The 16,273-nt window shown below is 31.9% G+C and overlaps 1 protein-coding gene across 1 annotated transcript; it reads left to right on the top strand.

Annotated features, from left to right (window-relative positions):
• Window positions 1-5,093: 5,093 nt before the first annotated feature.
• On the top strand, window positions 5,094-12,054 carry LOC143059251 (uncharacterized). The gene is made up of 6 exons (XM_076232726.1): window positions 5,094-5,284; window positions 6,143-6,225; window positions 7,279-7,986; window positions 9,806-9,821; window positions 10,656-10,762; window positions 11,588-12,054. The coding sequence occupies exons 1-6, from the start codon at window positions 5,104-5,106 to the stop codon at window positions 11,969-11,971; spliced, it is 1,479 nt and encodes a 492-aa protein (XP_076088841.1). The 5' UTR covers window positions 5,094-5,103; the 3' UTR covers window positions 11,972-12,054.
• The last annotated feature ends 4,219 nt before the right edge of the window (window positions 12,055-16,273 follow it).

Here is a 16,273-nt window from a genome sequence, read left to right as displayed (position 1 = left end):
AATTAATGAACCTGATGCATTTCATGTACCAAGATCTGTTAAAAATACGCGTTTTCAACTTTGTTAACGGATTGAACCGAATAAATTCTTTTCTAACATGAAATGCATTAAGAAAATAAAAATAAAAAAACAAGTGGTATTATCAGCAAACTGTGAAATTTTTATTTCAGTATCCCCAATTTTTATACCAGATATCTGATTGTTCTTACGAATACCTATTGCCAGCAGTTCAACGGCCAAAATAAAAAAAAAGGAGGCAAAGGACACCCTTGTCTAACATCTCTCTCAATTTTGAATGGACTAGAACTAAATCCATTATTAACGACACGATTAGATATATATGAGTATTAAGTTAAGACCCATTTCCGACACTTGCTACCAAAATTAAAACAAACCAATGCTTTTTGAATAAATTGCATTCTAGCGTATCAAACGCCCTTTCGAAATCGACTAGTAATTTAAATTGATGGGTGCATTTTACATAGACAAATAAAATCGTATAATATAATCAATATGAGGATGTTAATTTGATGTATGGCTTTTTGTGCTTCTTCGTTACATTTGTTGTTTTTATAGTTATTAAGATGATAACACAATGTTGACTGCTGTCCCCCTATTTTTGACATTTTTTCCTATTTGTGTCTGTTTGTTTTGTTCACGCATCGGTGACTATATAATGGAATTTGATGCGACTGTCATTCAAGTGCGAGGTTTAGCTAGTTATAAAACCAGGTTCAATCCACCATTTTCTACATTTGAAAATGCCTGTACCAAGTCAGGAATATGACAGTTCTTGTCCATTCGTTTTTGATGCGTTTTGTTATTTTATTTTGCCATGTAATTATGGACTTTCCGAATTGATTTTCCTCTGAGTTCAGTATTTTTGTGATTTTACTTTTTAAGCCCTGGATAATTTTTTAAAGTAGTAAACAAAATAATATAAGCAATTAGTCGTAGATTTTCACCAATGTATCTACCAGCACCATATCCCGTCTGGTCCGAAACTATAAGTTTCGGAAGAAATAATTTCATTCTTTCCGCAATAACTTTGGCTAATAATTTGTAATCAAAATTTAAGAGAGAAAGAGGACGCCAGTTCGACAAGAGTGTTCTATCTTGATCTTTCTTTGGATAAGAGTCAGAATACCCCTATTGAGAGGGTTCCGGTCTCGAAGGAATATTCATAGCTTTTTGAAATATATGTTTTATATCAATCCAGAAAAATTTGTAAAAACTCAGCGGTAAGCCCATCTGTACCAGGGTTTTTATTGTTTTTAAATGATTTTAAAACTTGAACGCATTCAGATTCTGAAATATCTTCATTGCATATTTCCTTTTCCAGATCTGTAAGCTTAAGAATGAAATTTAAATAAAAAAAGTTAGAAACACCTGAATATTTATCAGGGTCTTTTTTATGAGAACAAATTTTCGTAGAAATGTCTCTCTTCGTTAAAATTTTTTTCTTGTGACAAAATTTCAATGTCGTTTACAACTAATTTGTTAATACATTTATTTTTATAATTGCGATTTTCTAATGATAAGAAATATTTTGAAGTCTTTCATTGCCTTCGCAGTGTGATCGTATAATAGCCCAACTTGTTTGATTGTTTACTATTTGCTCTAAATCTTCTTTAACAATATCTAATTCAATCAAAAGTGTATATATATCTTTATCTAAATATGTACGAGAGAGATTTTTCTGAATTTCGTCGTGTCGTTTTTTCTTTTTTTAAATTGGACTCTTTCCCGCAATTTTATGTTTTTATATTTGGAATATTTGACGGTTGCGACCCTTATTTCACTTTTTATGGTATCCCATTTCAAATTTGTATTTCTAAATTGTGATATTTATTATCACATTCTGATAAAGTATTTTTGACCATATCCACATAATCTTTATCTGTCAATAAACCCGAGTTAAATTTCTAGAAACCGGGACCTCTCTCACTAAAGTTTTCGCCGGACAGTGTCAAGTTGATGAGACTATGATCAGATTTTATAGACGGGACAATGGGTGTTTTTAAAACACTGCTTGACAAAAAATTCGATTTCAACCAAAAATCTAGGCGACATTGTATAAGAGGAGTTCTTTGACGCCAAGTATATAATCTAGAATCAACATTTTGTGTCCTCCAAATATCACGTAACTCAAACTCTTCTATAACATTTTATGATTAACTCGTATATTTGACAGGTGTGTTATTTTTTGAACCACCCATTCTGTCTAAAGATGGATTTAATATCGTATTAAAATCTCCACCCAAAATAAGTTTTTGATCTAACTTTTCGATTTACAAAATCTTGATTTTTTTAATATATCCAACTTGTTCATTTTCAAAATGTTTGGTGGGCGCATAATAATTTACAAAAACAAAATCTTTGTTATCAATTTCAACAGTTAGAATGAAATACCTTCCGTTTTCATCTGTTATTTTAAAATCATGTATAGTCTGTTGAGCTGTTAAACAAAATAGTAACACCTTTCGTTGCCCCGTGCGAAAAATAAATATCTACACCTCATTCCCTTTTCCATATAGCTTATATGATTCAATACTGTGTGTTTCTTGCAAGAAAATGATATCGCTTTGAATTTTTTTCAAGCAAAGAAACATGGATTTGCGATTAAAATCATTTCCAAAGCCATTTACATTAAGAGAAGTTAAATTGATACAATAATTAGCCATTATCTAGTTTTAGCTTTACAGTGTTATTAATTTCATATGTAATACACTTAACGTAGTTGAACATTGTATAATTAGTTATCATTATTAGGTAACTGGATTAAAATTTAGTACGCCAGACGCGCGTTTCGTCTACACAAGACTCATCAGTGACGTTCATATCAAAATATTTATAAAGCCAAACAAATACGAAGTTGAACAGCATTTAGGATCCAAAATTTAAAAAAGTGTAAAACAGGAAATTTATAAAGATGACCCCATTATTGATATTTATGTCAACATCGAAATGTTGACTACTGGGCTGGTGATACCTTTTGTCTGTTGCTTGGTCCGTTTCTGTGTGTGTTACATTGTAGTGTTGTGTCGTTGTTCTCCTCTTATATTTAATGTGTTTCCCTCAGTTTTAGTTTGTTACCCCGATTTTGTTTTTTGTCCATTGATTTATGAGTTTGAACATCGGTATACTACTGTTGTCTTTATTTATCTACCAGCAGCGGCATCGACCGAGTGGTGTAAATAGTTATCAAAGGTACCAGGTTTATAATTTAGTACGCCAGACGCATGTTTCGTCTACACAATACTCATCGGTGACGCTCATATCAAAATATTTATAAAGCCAAACAAGCACGAAGTTGAAAAGCATATACTTAAGTGGAAAAATACAGAAAAACATATCAAAAATACAATACAATACAAAAAGAGAGAATTCTCTCTGTTCGGTCTGCCTGACCGAAACCATATAATTAATGCTAATGTATCTAATATGCATTGTTCATTCTCAATAAAGCACCTGTAACTTTCATTCATTAATAACAATAATACACTATAGGCATACCAATTACGGTTTAAAGTACATGTAACTTTCATTCATACATAACAGCAATTCAATTTACAACCTTTACTATAGATGACCCAATTACGGTTTAAAGTAGACCCGTGCACAGGTACACAGACATTCCTGTCGTAAATTTTGTTTAGTTTTACTTGTCGACGTACAAATATGGGACACAGTTATGCAATGGAAAATCTGTATTTTTAATAGAACTGTGATTTGTCTTTTGTGTAAAGGTATGTCATGATTTTAGGACCAAAATTTGACGACGAAAAATTCGTCGCCGATTTGGTTTTGTCAATGTATCAACCTCAGATGTTTCCTTATTATATACATGATATATGCTTGTTATTGAAAGTTTAAAAAAAAAACCCTTAAATCAAACCTACCAGGATAATTCGTGTTTCTCGTTAAACACTAGATATCTGTATCTATCAGTTAATGATTTATTAGTTTTATATTCGGATCGATTTGATTTTAATAGATATAATGTATTTCATCCCCGCAAAAACAACATAGCGTAAGAATGAAAAACGTTTCCAGTATTATAAATTATTTACCAGCGTTTTCCTCATAAAGATTTCAAGATGGAAAGTATTTTGTGTAAATAGAAAAAAGGGATATGTCACCGGCCTTCCAAAAAAGTTGTGAGTTATTTGGATGTTTTTTTCTCGTTCGTTTTTTAGAAGAGTTGTCTTTCATCAGATCATTGCATGTCATAGTGAAATTTTCGAAGCTGGTTCACTATTTGAAAAAAAGTCGCGAATTAGACGTTTAAAACAAACGTTTAAATTTTCAAGAATAGCAACTATACACACCTACTTTATTGATCTCCCTAATGTATCATTATCAAATCTCATAATATTGTTGCCGTAAAACACATTGCTTGCAGATACGCCTTCCGTCGGAACGAAAAATTGTTCGAAATAAACGTTTACCTAACGCTTCAGACAGGAAAGTTTGTGTTTGAACTCTCCCTGTAATTACCAAAACCAGAAAATAAAAACAGTCGGGACACTTAGCGAACTCCATAATATTATAGAATTGGCTAAATTCGACTGCTTTATGAAAATCCATTTGAGATTAGATAATATTTCCAGTAATATTTTGCGAGCCCATGATTTTGAATATTATCAAATTTCATAATTATGTATGAAAAAATATAAATTTAATGTGTCCGAAAAACAATATTTCGGGCACAGCTAACAAGTTCCGTAATTTATTAATCTTAAAATGCGATCTTTATAATCATCTATTGATTGTATTCATCCAGCAATTGTTTCCTGCCCCACCTCTTAATTATAAATGCTTACGTCTTAACCGTCTTTTATCTGGAACAGTGTTTTGTACAAGAAAGACAACTTGCGTCGTCTTATAAGCCATATTTTTGTAAAATGTGTTATCATTCCTTAAACAATGAATAAATCGTCTTGTAGAAAAAAAATGTAGAAAATACGTGTATCATGTGACCTCGTTTACAATACATATAAAAAAGGAGATGTGGTATGATTGACAATACTCCATTCTTAATGAGATGTCATGAATATTCATATAATTATCAGAACGAGGTTAAGGTCGTATTCTTGCAACATGGCCGATAAACAAGATCGCTTACAAGACAGTTGTGGAACACACGATTTAACGATCGTTCCACCAATAACATTTGGATTTGTTGAAGATGTAATTAAAGGCAGTAGCCAGAGCCTTGGAATTAAAGAAGTATCAAAGGGTTATAAGTACTTCAGCGAGAAGTACGTTACAAATATTACTGGTAAGTTATTGACTTTTGTTCAACTTCCGCCTTTCAGTGTTTATTTACATTTTTGTACATGTGTCAATTGTCCTCTTCTCTTGTTTTAACGAAAAAATACTCTAAATACAAACGTCTTCCATCCATTTGTTTCCTCAATTTTTCTCTATGTTTTTCGCTGAAATTAAGAATTCTTCAGGCGATTTTATCAACGAAATTACAGTTCCAATATTTTTGATGGGACTCTGACTCCCTTTACAAAGACATAAAACTTTCTTCCTCCCACTACTTTTATACTTTACAAATATATACTAGCAAGCAACATGTACAATTTCCATTTAATAAAAAGGATTGAATCTGTACAAAGGATGAAGAGCTTCATGTGCATGATGTGGCTGAAGTTATTTGTGACTTCATGGAACTTTATAAATCCAAATAATCATGACATCTTGAAAGGCTATTATATTTTTTTTCTTTGGCGTCTTACTCGCAGGAAGGTATCAAAGCAAAAATTTTAAATAGCCTTCCAAGACATCATAATTATTTGGACTAGGAACTTTATTAGACATATATAAAAATGAGATGTGGTACATGTATGCCCATATGCCACAAACTGACAAACCCTCCTTAAACGACATTAATAAATTCAAACTGCTAGCATACATGTATATACATTTTTGTACATACAAGTTTAACAGAGGTTTGATTACTTGACTTTAAGTAATTAAAAACTGTAATACTGTTCAATTTCTTGATACAATGTAATTACATGTAAAACAGGTTTGGTACGAGTGTATACATACATGTACAGTACATGAATATACATGTATATAAGGAGTAACTGCCTGTATTTTGCACGAACTTCTTTGTCTTTTTCAGTGCATAAAGTAGATAATGGATGCCTAGTGAAAGGGAAGTGCCACAGGTCACAGAGAAAGAATGAAAGCCCACATGACATTGAGGTATGTTATTTGATATAAAATCAACATCTGAGAGTATATCTTTATTATAAAAAGAATTAGATAGACCAAAAAAAGTTCAATTGATGACTGTTTTTAGTGCGAGAATGGAGATTCATTAGATAATGACAAATTGAATTATATTTATGTAAAAAGTTTAAATTTTACTTATTCATGTTATTCATGAATCATCTGTTACACATGAGAATCTGGTGTTTATGAAAAACAAATTTAATTGTCTGAAAAGTAAAAGCAGATGTATGAATAATTTTGATATGAACATTACACAAGGATTATTTTTGGCCATTTTTAATCTGGTTTCTTCTATCATGTTTATTTTTATTCTTTAACTTTTCAGTAGTTCTACAACGGCAACGGCTTATGATGCCACACAATGAAATTTAAGAAATCAATTGAAAGTGTTTCAGTTAATTTTTATATCAATGTAAAATTATGTGATAATTTCTTAGTATGTTAACACTAATTACATCTATACACAATCCTTGTTAGTTAATTGGCAATTACACCCATCTTTGATGAGAAATCGAGGTTCGAATCCTCGACAAGGAGTATAGACAGTGTTAACTGCTCTTTGATGTTGTAAGCAATATTTCACTTTTGCAAAAATTCATACATTCATGACATTTAGAATTTAATACAGCCTGGTTTCGTATCAAGCCAGTTAAGAACTTTGAGCTTTCTATGATACAGTATTTTATGGTTTACTCCATATATAACATGAATTGATACTGTATACATCTCAACATCTTTCAGTAGTTTATTATTGTTTCTGTTTAATATTAATGAAACTTTTATATAGACTGGACAACTTTTTTTAAAAGCTTGCCACATTGTATTACAGCTGTATGGACCTCTATATTTGATTTTGGTTGTGTTTGTAGTTTGGTTGCTGTCTTATGGTAATTTGTGTACACCCCACATCTCTGTTTCTTATATGTACATGTCCTTTGACTTATAAAACATTTAATATATATATGTAAAGGCATTTTCTGCTTGTAATTATGTATGCATGTATAACAATGATTATTTTTGCAGATCATTTTATTGGATGGACCTATTCTACAGGAGAGTAAATGCTCATGTGCAATTGGAAAATTGGGAACGTGTGGCCATGTAACTGGTTTATTGTACAGCTTAGCTCATATGAAGACCAGTAATTACAGATCTATACCAACTGATGTTTTAAAGACTTCATTGCCACAATCCTGGCACATGCCCAGAGGTGAAAAGGTAAAGGGAAATACAGCAGATGATGTTATTGTAGTAGGCTACGACACACAATCACCGTACAGGCAACCAAGAGGATTAAGGTCTACCCTCTACAATCCTATTAAAGTACCTCTGCCTCCTGTATCTGATTTATGTTCTGCAATAGCAGACATAGATAACACCTGTCTTTTGTTGTCGGTCTCTTCACACCACAATACATCTACATGTAACATGATTGAGACCAGATTTGGAAAATATCCCAAAGGATCACCAATTAGCTACCAGCAAAAGTTATCTAGCCATTTCATTCTGAATGTCTTAGATGCAGATTTTCCCCTTTTGCCTATTGAGAACCTGATGGTCAATGAATTGAATCCAGTTTTAGATCAGAAAAAGTGCACCAGTTTGGACTCTATATGTGTAACTGCTGAGGAGAGCCACAACATAGAAGAAATGACCCGTCTTCAGAGTGTCGATCCTAAGTGGCATGCTATCCGCAAAGATAGATTAACAGCATCGGTAGCTGGGGATATCGTAACTAGAGGCTCTAAAGAGCCTGTGTCGCTCACCTTGGTCTATGTGCATATTAAACAAAGGACACAAATGGATTCATGACAAAATTGTATTTTGGTGATGGTGATGTGTTTGAAGTTCTTACTTTACTGAACGATTTTGCTTCTTACAATTATATCTATAATGAACTTTGCCCATTAGTCACAGAGAACTATATTTGGTAAAAATTTACATATATTTACCAAATTAATGAAAATTGTTAAAAATTGACTATAAAGGGCAATAACTCCTTAAGGGGTCAATTGACCATTTAGGTCATGTTGACTTATTTGTAGATCTTACTTTGCTGAACATTATTGCTGTTTACAGTTTATCGCTATCTATAATAGTATTCAAGATAACCAAAAACGGCAAAATTTCTTTAAAAATTACCAATTGGAGGGCAGCAACCCAACAACCAGTTGTCCAATTCATCTGAAAAATTCAGGGCAGATAGATATTGACTTGATTAACAATTTAACTTCTTGTCAGATTTGCTCTAGATGCTTTGAATTCATAGTTATAAGCCAAAAACTGCATTTTACCCCTATGTTCTATTTTTAGCCGTGGCGGCCATCTTGGTTGAATGGCCAGGTCATGGGACACATTTTTCAAACTAGATACCCCAAAGATGATTGTGGCCTAGTAGTTTCAGTGGAGATTTTGTAAAAGATTACTTAGATTTATGAAAAATGGTTAAAGATTGACTATAAAGGGCAATAACTCCTAAAGGGGTCAACTGACCATTTTGGTCATGTTGACTTATTTGTAGATCTTACTTTGCTGAACATTATTGCTGTTTACAATTTATCTCTATCTATAATAATATTCAAGATAATAACCAAAAACAGCAAAATTTCCTCAAAATTACCAATTCAGGGGCAGCAACCCAACAACCGATTGACCGATTCATCTGAAAATTTCAGGGCAGATAGATCTTGACCTGATTAACATTTTTATCCCTGTCAGATTTCCTCAAAATGCTTTGGTTTTTGAGTTATAAGCCAAAAACTGCATTTTACCCCTATGTTCTATTTTTAGCGGTGGCGGCCATCTTGGTTGGTTGACCAGGTCACGCCACACATTTTTTAAACTAGATACCCCAAAGATGATTGTGGCCAAGTTTGGATTAATTTGGCCCAGTAGTTTCAGAGGAGAAGATTTTTGTAAAAGATTACTTTAATTAACGAAAAATGGTTAAAAATTGACTATAAAGGGCAATAACTCCTAAACGGGTCAACTGACCATTTTGGTCATGTTGACTTATTTGTAGATCTTACTTTGCTGAACATTATTGCTGTTTACAGTTTATCTCTATCTATAATAATATTCAAGATAATAACCAAAAACAGCAAAATTTCCTCAAAATTACCAATTCAGGGGCAGCAACCCAACAACCGATTGACCGATTCATCTGAAAATTTCAGGGCAGATAGATCTTGACCTGATAAACATTTTTACCCCGTCAGATTTGCTCTAAATGCTTTGGTTTTTGAGTTATAAGCCAAAAACTGCATTTTACCCCTATGTTCTATTTTTAGCCGTGGCGGCCATCTTGGTTGGTTGACCGGGTCACGCCACACATTTTTTAAACTAGATACCCCAAAGATGATTGTGGCCAAGTTTGGTTTGATTTGGCCCAGTAGTGTCAGAGGAGAAGATTTTTGTAAAAGTTAACGACGACGGACGACGACGACGGACGACGGACGACGGACGACGACGGACGACGGACGACGACGGACGACGGACGACGGACGCCAAGTGATGAGAAAAGCTCACTTGGCCCTTCGGGCCAGGTGAGCTAAAAAGAAGAGCCGGTTTGTACATGTATATAGAAAAAATTGCACACATTTGCCACAAGTTAAAGAACATTTCTTTAAAGTATAAAATTTTAATGATGTCAACAAGATACCTAATGTAAAAAAAACAAAAAAGTGACATTTATCAACATTTATTTATCACTTCATTGCATTGGGTGTCATGAAGTACATATACATTGTACAATATTTAAATGTAAAAGGAGGTCCATATGCAAAATCTATATATATATATATATATATTCAAACATAAATTATTATAAATATTGAATTGAATTGAGTATACTAATAATTGATTAACATCTATATGTGTAGCAACATATTTTTAAAAAAGACCATTCATTAGATAGTGTCAATGAATTTTTATACAGTATATATCTTATTAAATTAGAAAAGATTTCATCAATAATAAAAATTATGATATGTTGTATGAATGCCAGTAGGATACATGTAGATATCGAACAGAGTTCAAATGAAGCAGATGAAGGACTATTTACATTAAAAATATTTGCTTAATTATGATATAAACCAGATAGCATACATGTGTAATGCACACTTGGAAAGGACTTGTTGGATAGAACATTGCAAATTGTATGATAATTGTCAACTTAAAAAAATTTGCTAACATAAAATACAAACAAACATATATATACATGGATCGAACAATGATGAATAGTATCCTAATGTTAAAAATCTATAGATAAAAACTCTAATCTTCTCTTTACAAGTAGACACAGTTAATGTTATTTTAATAAAATGCTGAATAATGAATACCAGATATTATTTTTATAAAATGCTGAATAATGAAAACCAGACATTGTTTTATTTTTTCAGATAATGATCCTTTAGTTGCAAGATTAAAAACAACTCGTAAAGTTGTAACAGAAAGTATGAGACATGGGTTGTTGTTTGAGGCTGTAGCTGCCAATGAATATGCCAAGGTATTTGAAATTACTATTTTATAGCCTATTATACAGTTTCTGTAGTTATACATGTATATACTAATTCTTCTTTACTTTTCACCATAAATTCATCCAAAGTATGTTCATTCACGGCTTAAAGTTTGTGACCTAATAAGGTAAACATTTATGTAACACAAATGAATTGTACTGCATGTATTGTAATACATTTTTAAGTGTACAAGAGTGTGCATGGGGTTTACATATTGGAGAATAATAAGCCAAATAAACAGTAAAATGAATAAAAAATAAAGAAAAGAGATTATTGGATTGCTTAAGGTGGTATCTAACACTACAGTGAGAAAACTCTGCAAAATCAGCTAAACGTTTTAATTAAGTTGTGTTGTTTAGGGAATATTAAGCTTCTCGATGATCAAAATAAGTACTTGTCAAACTGCTATATAACCAGTGTAATTTTTCTGATAAAACGGTTGGTTCAATTTTTTTTAATTTTTATATTTTTGTCAAAGGGATAAAGTAAATACTTTGTCCAAATTTTATGAAAATAAAACGAGCCATAATTTTAGATAAGGTGTTGGGTACCACATTAAATATCAGAAAAAAAGAATAATTGACAAAAACAGTAGAGAATAATTAACAACCAAAAATTGAAGATTGCAGGGGAAAATGGAAAAGTACTGAAATGAATGAATACTTTTATTACTGTTTCAACAAATTGTCTATATGAGTGATTAAGTACTGTTGAAATGAATTAGATAGAAAAACTATAAGTTCAATAACATTTCTGTTATTATTTCTATTTCATTCGACTTGTAGCTTTTTATACCATTTTTGTGTTTCTTCCAGCTTCAAGATGACAGTGTAAATGTGTACCCTTGTGGCATAATTGTAAGCCCATTCTCTCCTTGGCTGGCAGCAAGCCCAGACAGAAAGGTATATAACCCATTAATGGTGCCACCTTACGGGTTATTGGAGATCAAGTGTCCTGTCAAGCAGTTAGAGGAATGCATCTATCTGACAAAAAGTGATGATAACACCTGGACATTGAAAAGAAATCATAACTATTACCACCAAATTATGATGCAACTGGCTGTTACTGGGTTAAAATGGTGCCATTTTTATGTGTGTCGCTCAGATGAAAGCCATCTTGAGTGTGTAAAATTTGACGAGAAAGTGTGGAAAGACATGAAAAGCAAATTGGACATATTTTACTTCTATCATTTTCTTTAAAAAAAATTACTGATGTTAATTTGTATTTCACAATCAACAGGACTTTTAGGTGTTTTTACAAAGAAATAATCTCATTTATGTTAATTGAAGAAAAGACTGGGGTTTAAAACTTTAAAATAAGTTGTTAAGATGGGTAGGTAAATAAGTTTCAATATTCACTTCACTTGTTGAAAAATATATATATTATTGAAAATTAATTAATCTTTGAATATTTTATTTTGGGGAGTGACATTGAAATGCAACAGTATTGGCACACAAGTCCTTTCCATGTATGGGAACTCTTATATGAAGAGTAACATTTTGAGCCAAGTGCAAGGGATGAGGGTCTCTCTGTTTTTATCTCAGTACAATCAATGACCACTCTAGTACTTGGATACAACATTCTAAAAACAGCTGGCATTTTAGCTTCAATGTTATACTTATTCGGCCATATATTAAAGCTACCTAATACAAAATATAAAAAATTAGACCAAGTAATTATCTTACGACTAACTGTAGATATATGACAATTAAATCGTACCGCCAAATCTTGAGTAAGGAGCCCACACTTTAGTCTACATAAAAACATAAAAAGTTCATCAATAAGTAACATATTTCTTTGTCTTCCAATAGTAACATTAACATTATCTACAGATTTATAATAATAGCTTGTCATGGAATTAGCAGCAGGTTTAATGAAATTAAAAAATGTAGTGAACATGGACTTTGATACAAATCCAGTATAAAACAAAATCATTGAGTCATCTTTGGCAAATCTGAAAATGCCAAATCTTTCAATTTGTAATTTATCCTGTAGCCGCTTTATTTCTTCCTCTTTTTCCTATAATTTCTTTTCTAGTTCAATAAATCTTGATGAAGAAATTTCATCAAATGCACTGCAAAACAATTGACATTCATGAACATAAAAGTATCATATATATATATATGTATATTATGTACGGTAATGGCTAAGCAACAGTGTTATACTCATAAATATTGTAATTAATTGGTGATAAAATTTGATTAAAATGAATAGTTTTGGTTATGTCTTTTTATTTAGATGATTATGAGTACTGTATTAGGTTTATTGATATATTATTTGAAACAATATATATAACACAACAACCACTGAATTTGCATAAGAATGCTGAGTGTCTGCAAAAATTTCTGAAGGTGACACATCAAGTGTATCATACTTTAAATTTATAATTGGAGACTGCATATAAATTTAAAGAAGCAACAAAAAAACTAACATGTTTGAGAACTTTCTCGAGATAGTATTGGAAAGTCATATATATATACATAATATACCTTGATTCTATTGAAGACTCCAACTGACCAGCAGATGTGTAACAACAGATTTTTAAGGTCCCATACCGTAGTACTATGATGATCCAGCATCTCTCTGTCCAGCAGCAGTACATGATGTAAATTAACTCATTCAAAATAATTAATTACAATTGCAAACTGATTATAAAGAAGCAGTTTGACAACTGAATAATCATCTTGAGAATGATTTAGGGTCGTGTTTACTTTCAGCTCATCAAACTATAAATCATAATCTATCACAGAATTCTGATAAAAAAGACTGAAAAAATTAATTATTCTATATATCTTTAATGCAAATTACATTTTATATTGTTATACACAATTTTTAGTATATACAAAATGTATTTGAGAGAAAAAATTAAATATAAATGAATTAAATATAGACAATACATCAAAAAATCTGACCAGCAGATATGTTTTTGTCTTTATCATCATGATTATGAAACAATATACATATATTATGTACAATGTAATAATTACCATAAGCTTAAATCTCCATCTTGAATCTCTGGAATCGGTTCACAACCTAGATCTTCAGCATTATCTCCAGCTTCATCTTCATATTCTGGTCTTGGCCTTTTCTGTGGCACTGGGTGTTTAAAAAGTTCCCTCCGCGGTGTTACTTGGTTGGACCAGTCAAAGATCGACGGAACACTGTCTGGTTTCAGTGTCTTTCTTACAGGTGTCCATTTAAAATCAGTGAGTTTAAAATGTCTTGAGCAAAGAACTGTTTGATCACTGATCTGAAATTGAATAGTTTTAGGATTTATATTCATTATTTCTATATAATTGAGTTACATTTAATATATATATATGTACAATGATGTAGTTAGATATAAATAAATGACTTGTTGAAAAGCTGCAATCATCAAAAAAATTACATTGTTTGACCAAAATCATGGAATATATCCTTTGCATTTTATATTTAAACGTGAATGATTCCTAGGCTTAATGTTACAGGTGGTGAGGTTGGAAGTCATCTGATCACTTGTCTTCGTAAATGTTATGGACCATCACAAGTTGGTTATCCTTTTCACAGATAATAATATAAATGTCTTTAAAATTTTCTTTTTAAGCAAGGGTTTTGTCTGATGTTTTTTTTACTTGTGAGTTTGAATGTTCATCAGGTACAAAAATGTATCTTTTACCTTCTTCATAAAAAGAAACTCAGTTAATTATGTTAAAGGGAGCATGAGAACTCAAACTTTTACAAACTTAGAAACGATTATTAGTGTAAGTTTCAATATTGTATGAAAGAAATACCAAGTATAGCGGGACGGCTACAGTGCAGTCAATTTAGTGTCATGATATCTCAGTAGCATGGGTTTGAATCCCGGCTAGGTAAGAATAAAATTACAGATCTATCATTGTTGGGTTGATGTTTAGACGAGTTGTATATATATGTATATATATATAATGCACGTTAATTATATTTATAATATAATAGAATAATAAATACAGGTTACAAGTTGGTAGAAGTACAAAAAATGTATGAGTGTGTAAATATACATGTAGGGTACAGGTTGGTTGAGAACTAGCTAGCAAGTGAATAGTTGACATGGTTCCATTTCACTACACATTTCTACAGACTACATGGTATTATCATTATCTATAAACTGACTTGTCATAACAATAATGCTTTTCCCGTTATTAAAATATTCAAAATTTAATTTAAAATGTTCAGTATCGGTGATGAATGCAGTAGAAACAATCATTTTCATTCAACTGAACCTTGACTTATAACTTATGTACATCAACAAAGACAACATGCGATGTTTATACGACACCGATAATTTGGTAATTATTACGTTGAACATGGGCCCTGGATCCCTTCTTATTGCTTGTATCCACAGATTTCTTATGTTGTCTGTTTTGGGGAACCTGTGGAACGACAATTCCAAGTGCCTCCGCCCGTTGCCATTACATAACGGCACACAACAGTGCTTATCGTTCCCTTTGGATTTGCATGTTTTTTCGGCGTCCATCTTTGTTCGATTTACCGACCTTAGCCTCGATTTGAAATTTTAGGCGGAACTTATGAATATTCGTTGAGAATGGAGTATGAGACAACTATCCACAAAAGACCAAAATGACATAGACATTAACACTTATAGGTCACCGTACGGCCTTAAACAATGAGCAAAGCCCATACCGCATAGTCAGCTATAATAGGCCCCGATAAGACAATGTAAACAATTCAAACGAGAAAAATAACGGCCTTATTTATGTAAAAAAAATTAACGAAAAACAAATATGTAACACATAAACAAACGAAAACCCCTGAATTACAGGCTCCTGACTTGAGACAGGCACATACATAAATAATGTTGCGGGGTTAAACATGTTAGCGGGATCCCAACCCTCCCCTAACCTGGAACAGTGGTATAACAGTACAATATAAGAACGAACTATCAAAATCAGTTAGCAAAGGCTTAACTCATCAGATGGATAAACATACAAGTGGGTACGCTTGTTTTATCAGGGGCAACTGTTATGTAAAAAAGTACTTATCCTTCAGAGTTGTTTTAAAGTTATAAATGACTATATACACATTAGGTATAGAAACACATTACTTTCGCGTGCTTTTATGTTTTGATTTGACGAAATTTAATTAATGGTTAGATTCACAACATCTATCAATCAAGTCATTACATGGCCTTGTTGTTTGAAATTCAGTTTATGTTGCAGACCGTTTCAAACAATGCTACTTATGCGTGAGTGTATATCGGGTAAGGTGGGTAATCGATCGATTTAGAAAAAGAAAAAAAGAAAAAAAGCAACAAACTATTCCGTTAGTTTTAATAACTAAAATTAATCCATATATACGAAAAATATAGAAACGTATAATGAAACACTGGCATTGATTACAGTTTGACGAAGATTGTGTAAAAATGTTCAATACAGCACCAAAAGTAATGGTGGCGGGTCCTATCATGGAATATGGGATGCGTAGTTGCATGTGTGTTTTATTATAAGAAAAAGTAAAATCTAAAA

The sequence above is a fragment of the Mytilus galloprovincialis genome, chromosome 14, assembly GCF_965363235.1.
Source record: "Mytilus galloprovincialis chromosome 14, xbMytGall1.hap1.1, whole genome shotgun sequence".
NCBI lineage: Eukaryota > Metazoa > Mollusca > Bivalvia > Mytilida > Mytilidae > Mytilus > Mytilus galloprovincialis.
This window is presented reverse-complemented; position numbering and strand designations above follow the sequence as displayed.

Excerpts from the sequence above, each read along its gene's own strand:
- LOC143059251 (XM_076232726.1), top strand. The coding sequence starts at position 5,104 with ATGGCCGATAAACAAGATCGCTTACAAGACAGTTGTGGAACACACGAT. Across the intron at positions 5,285-6,142 it reads GTACGTTACAAATATTACTG|TGCATAAAGTAGATAATGGA; the intron begins GTAAGTTATTGA and ends TGTCTTTTTCAG. Across the intron at positions 6,226-7,278 it reads AAAGCCCACATGACATTGAG|ATCATTTTATTGGATGGACC; the intron begins GTATGTTATTTG and ends TTATTTTTGCAG.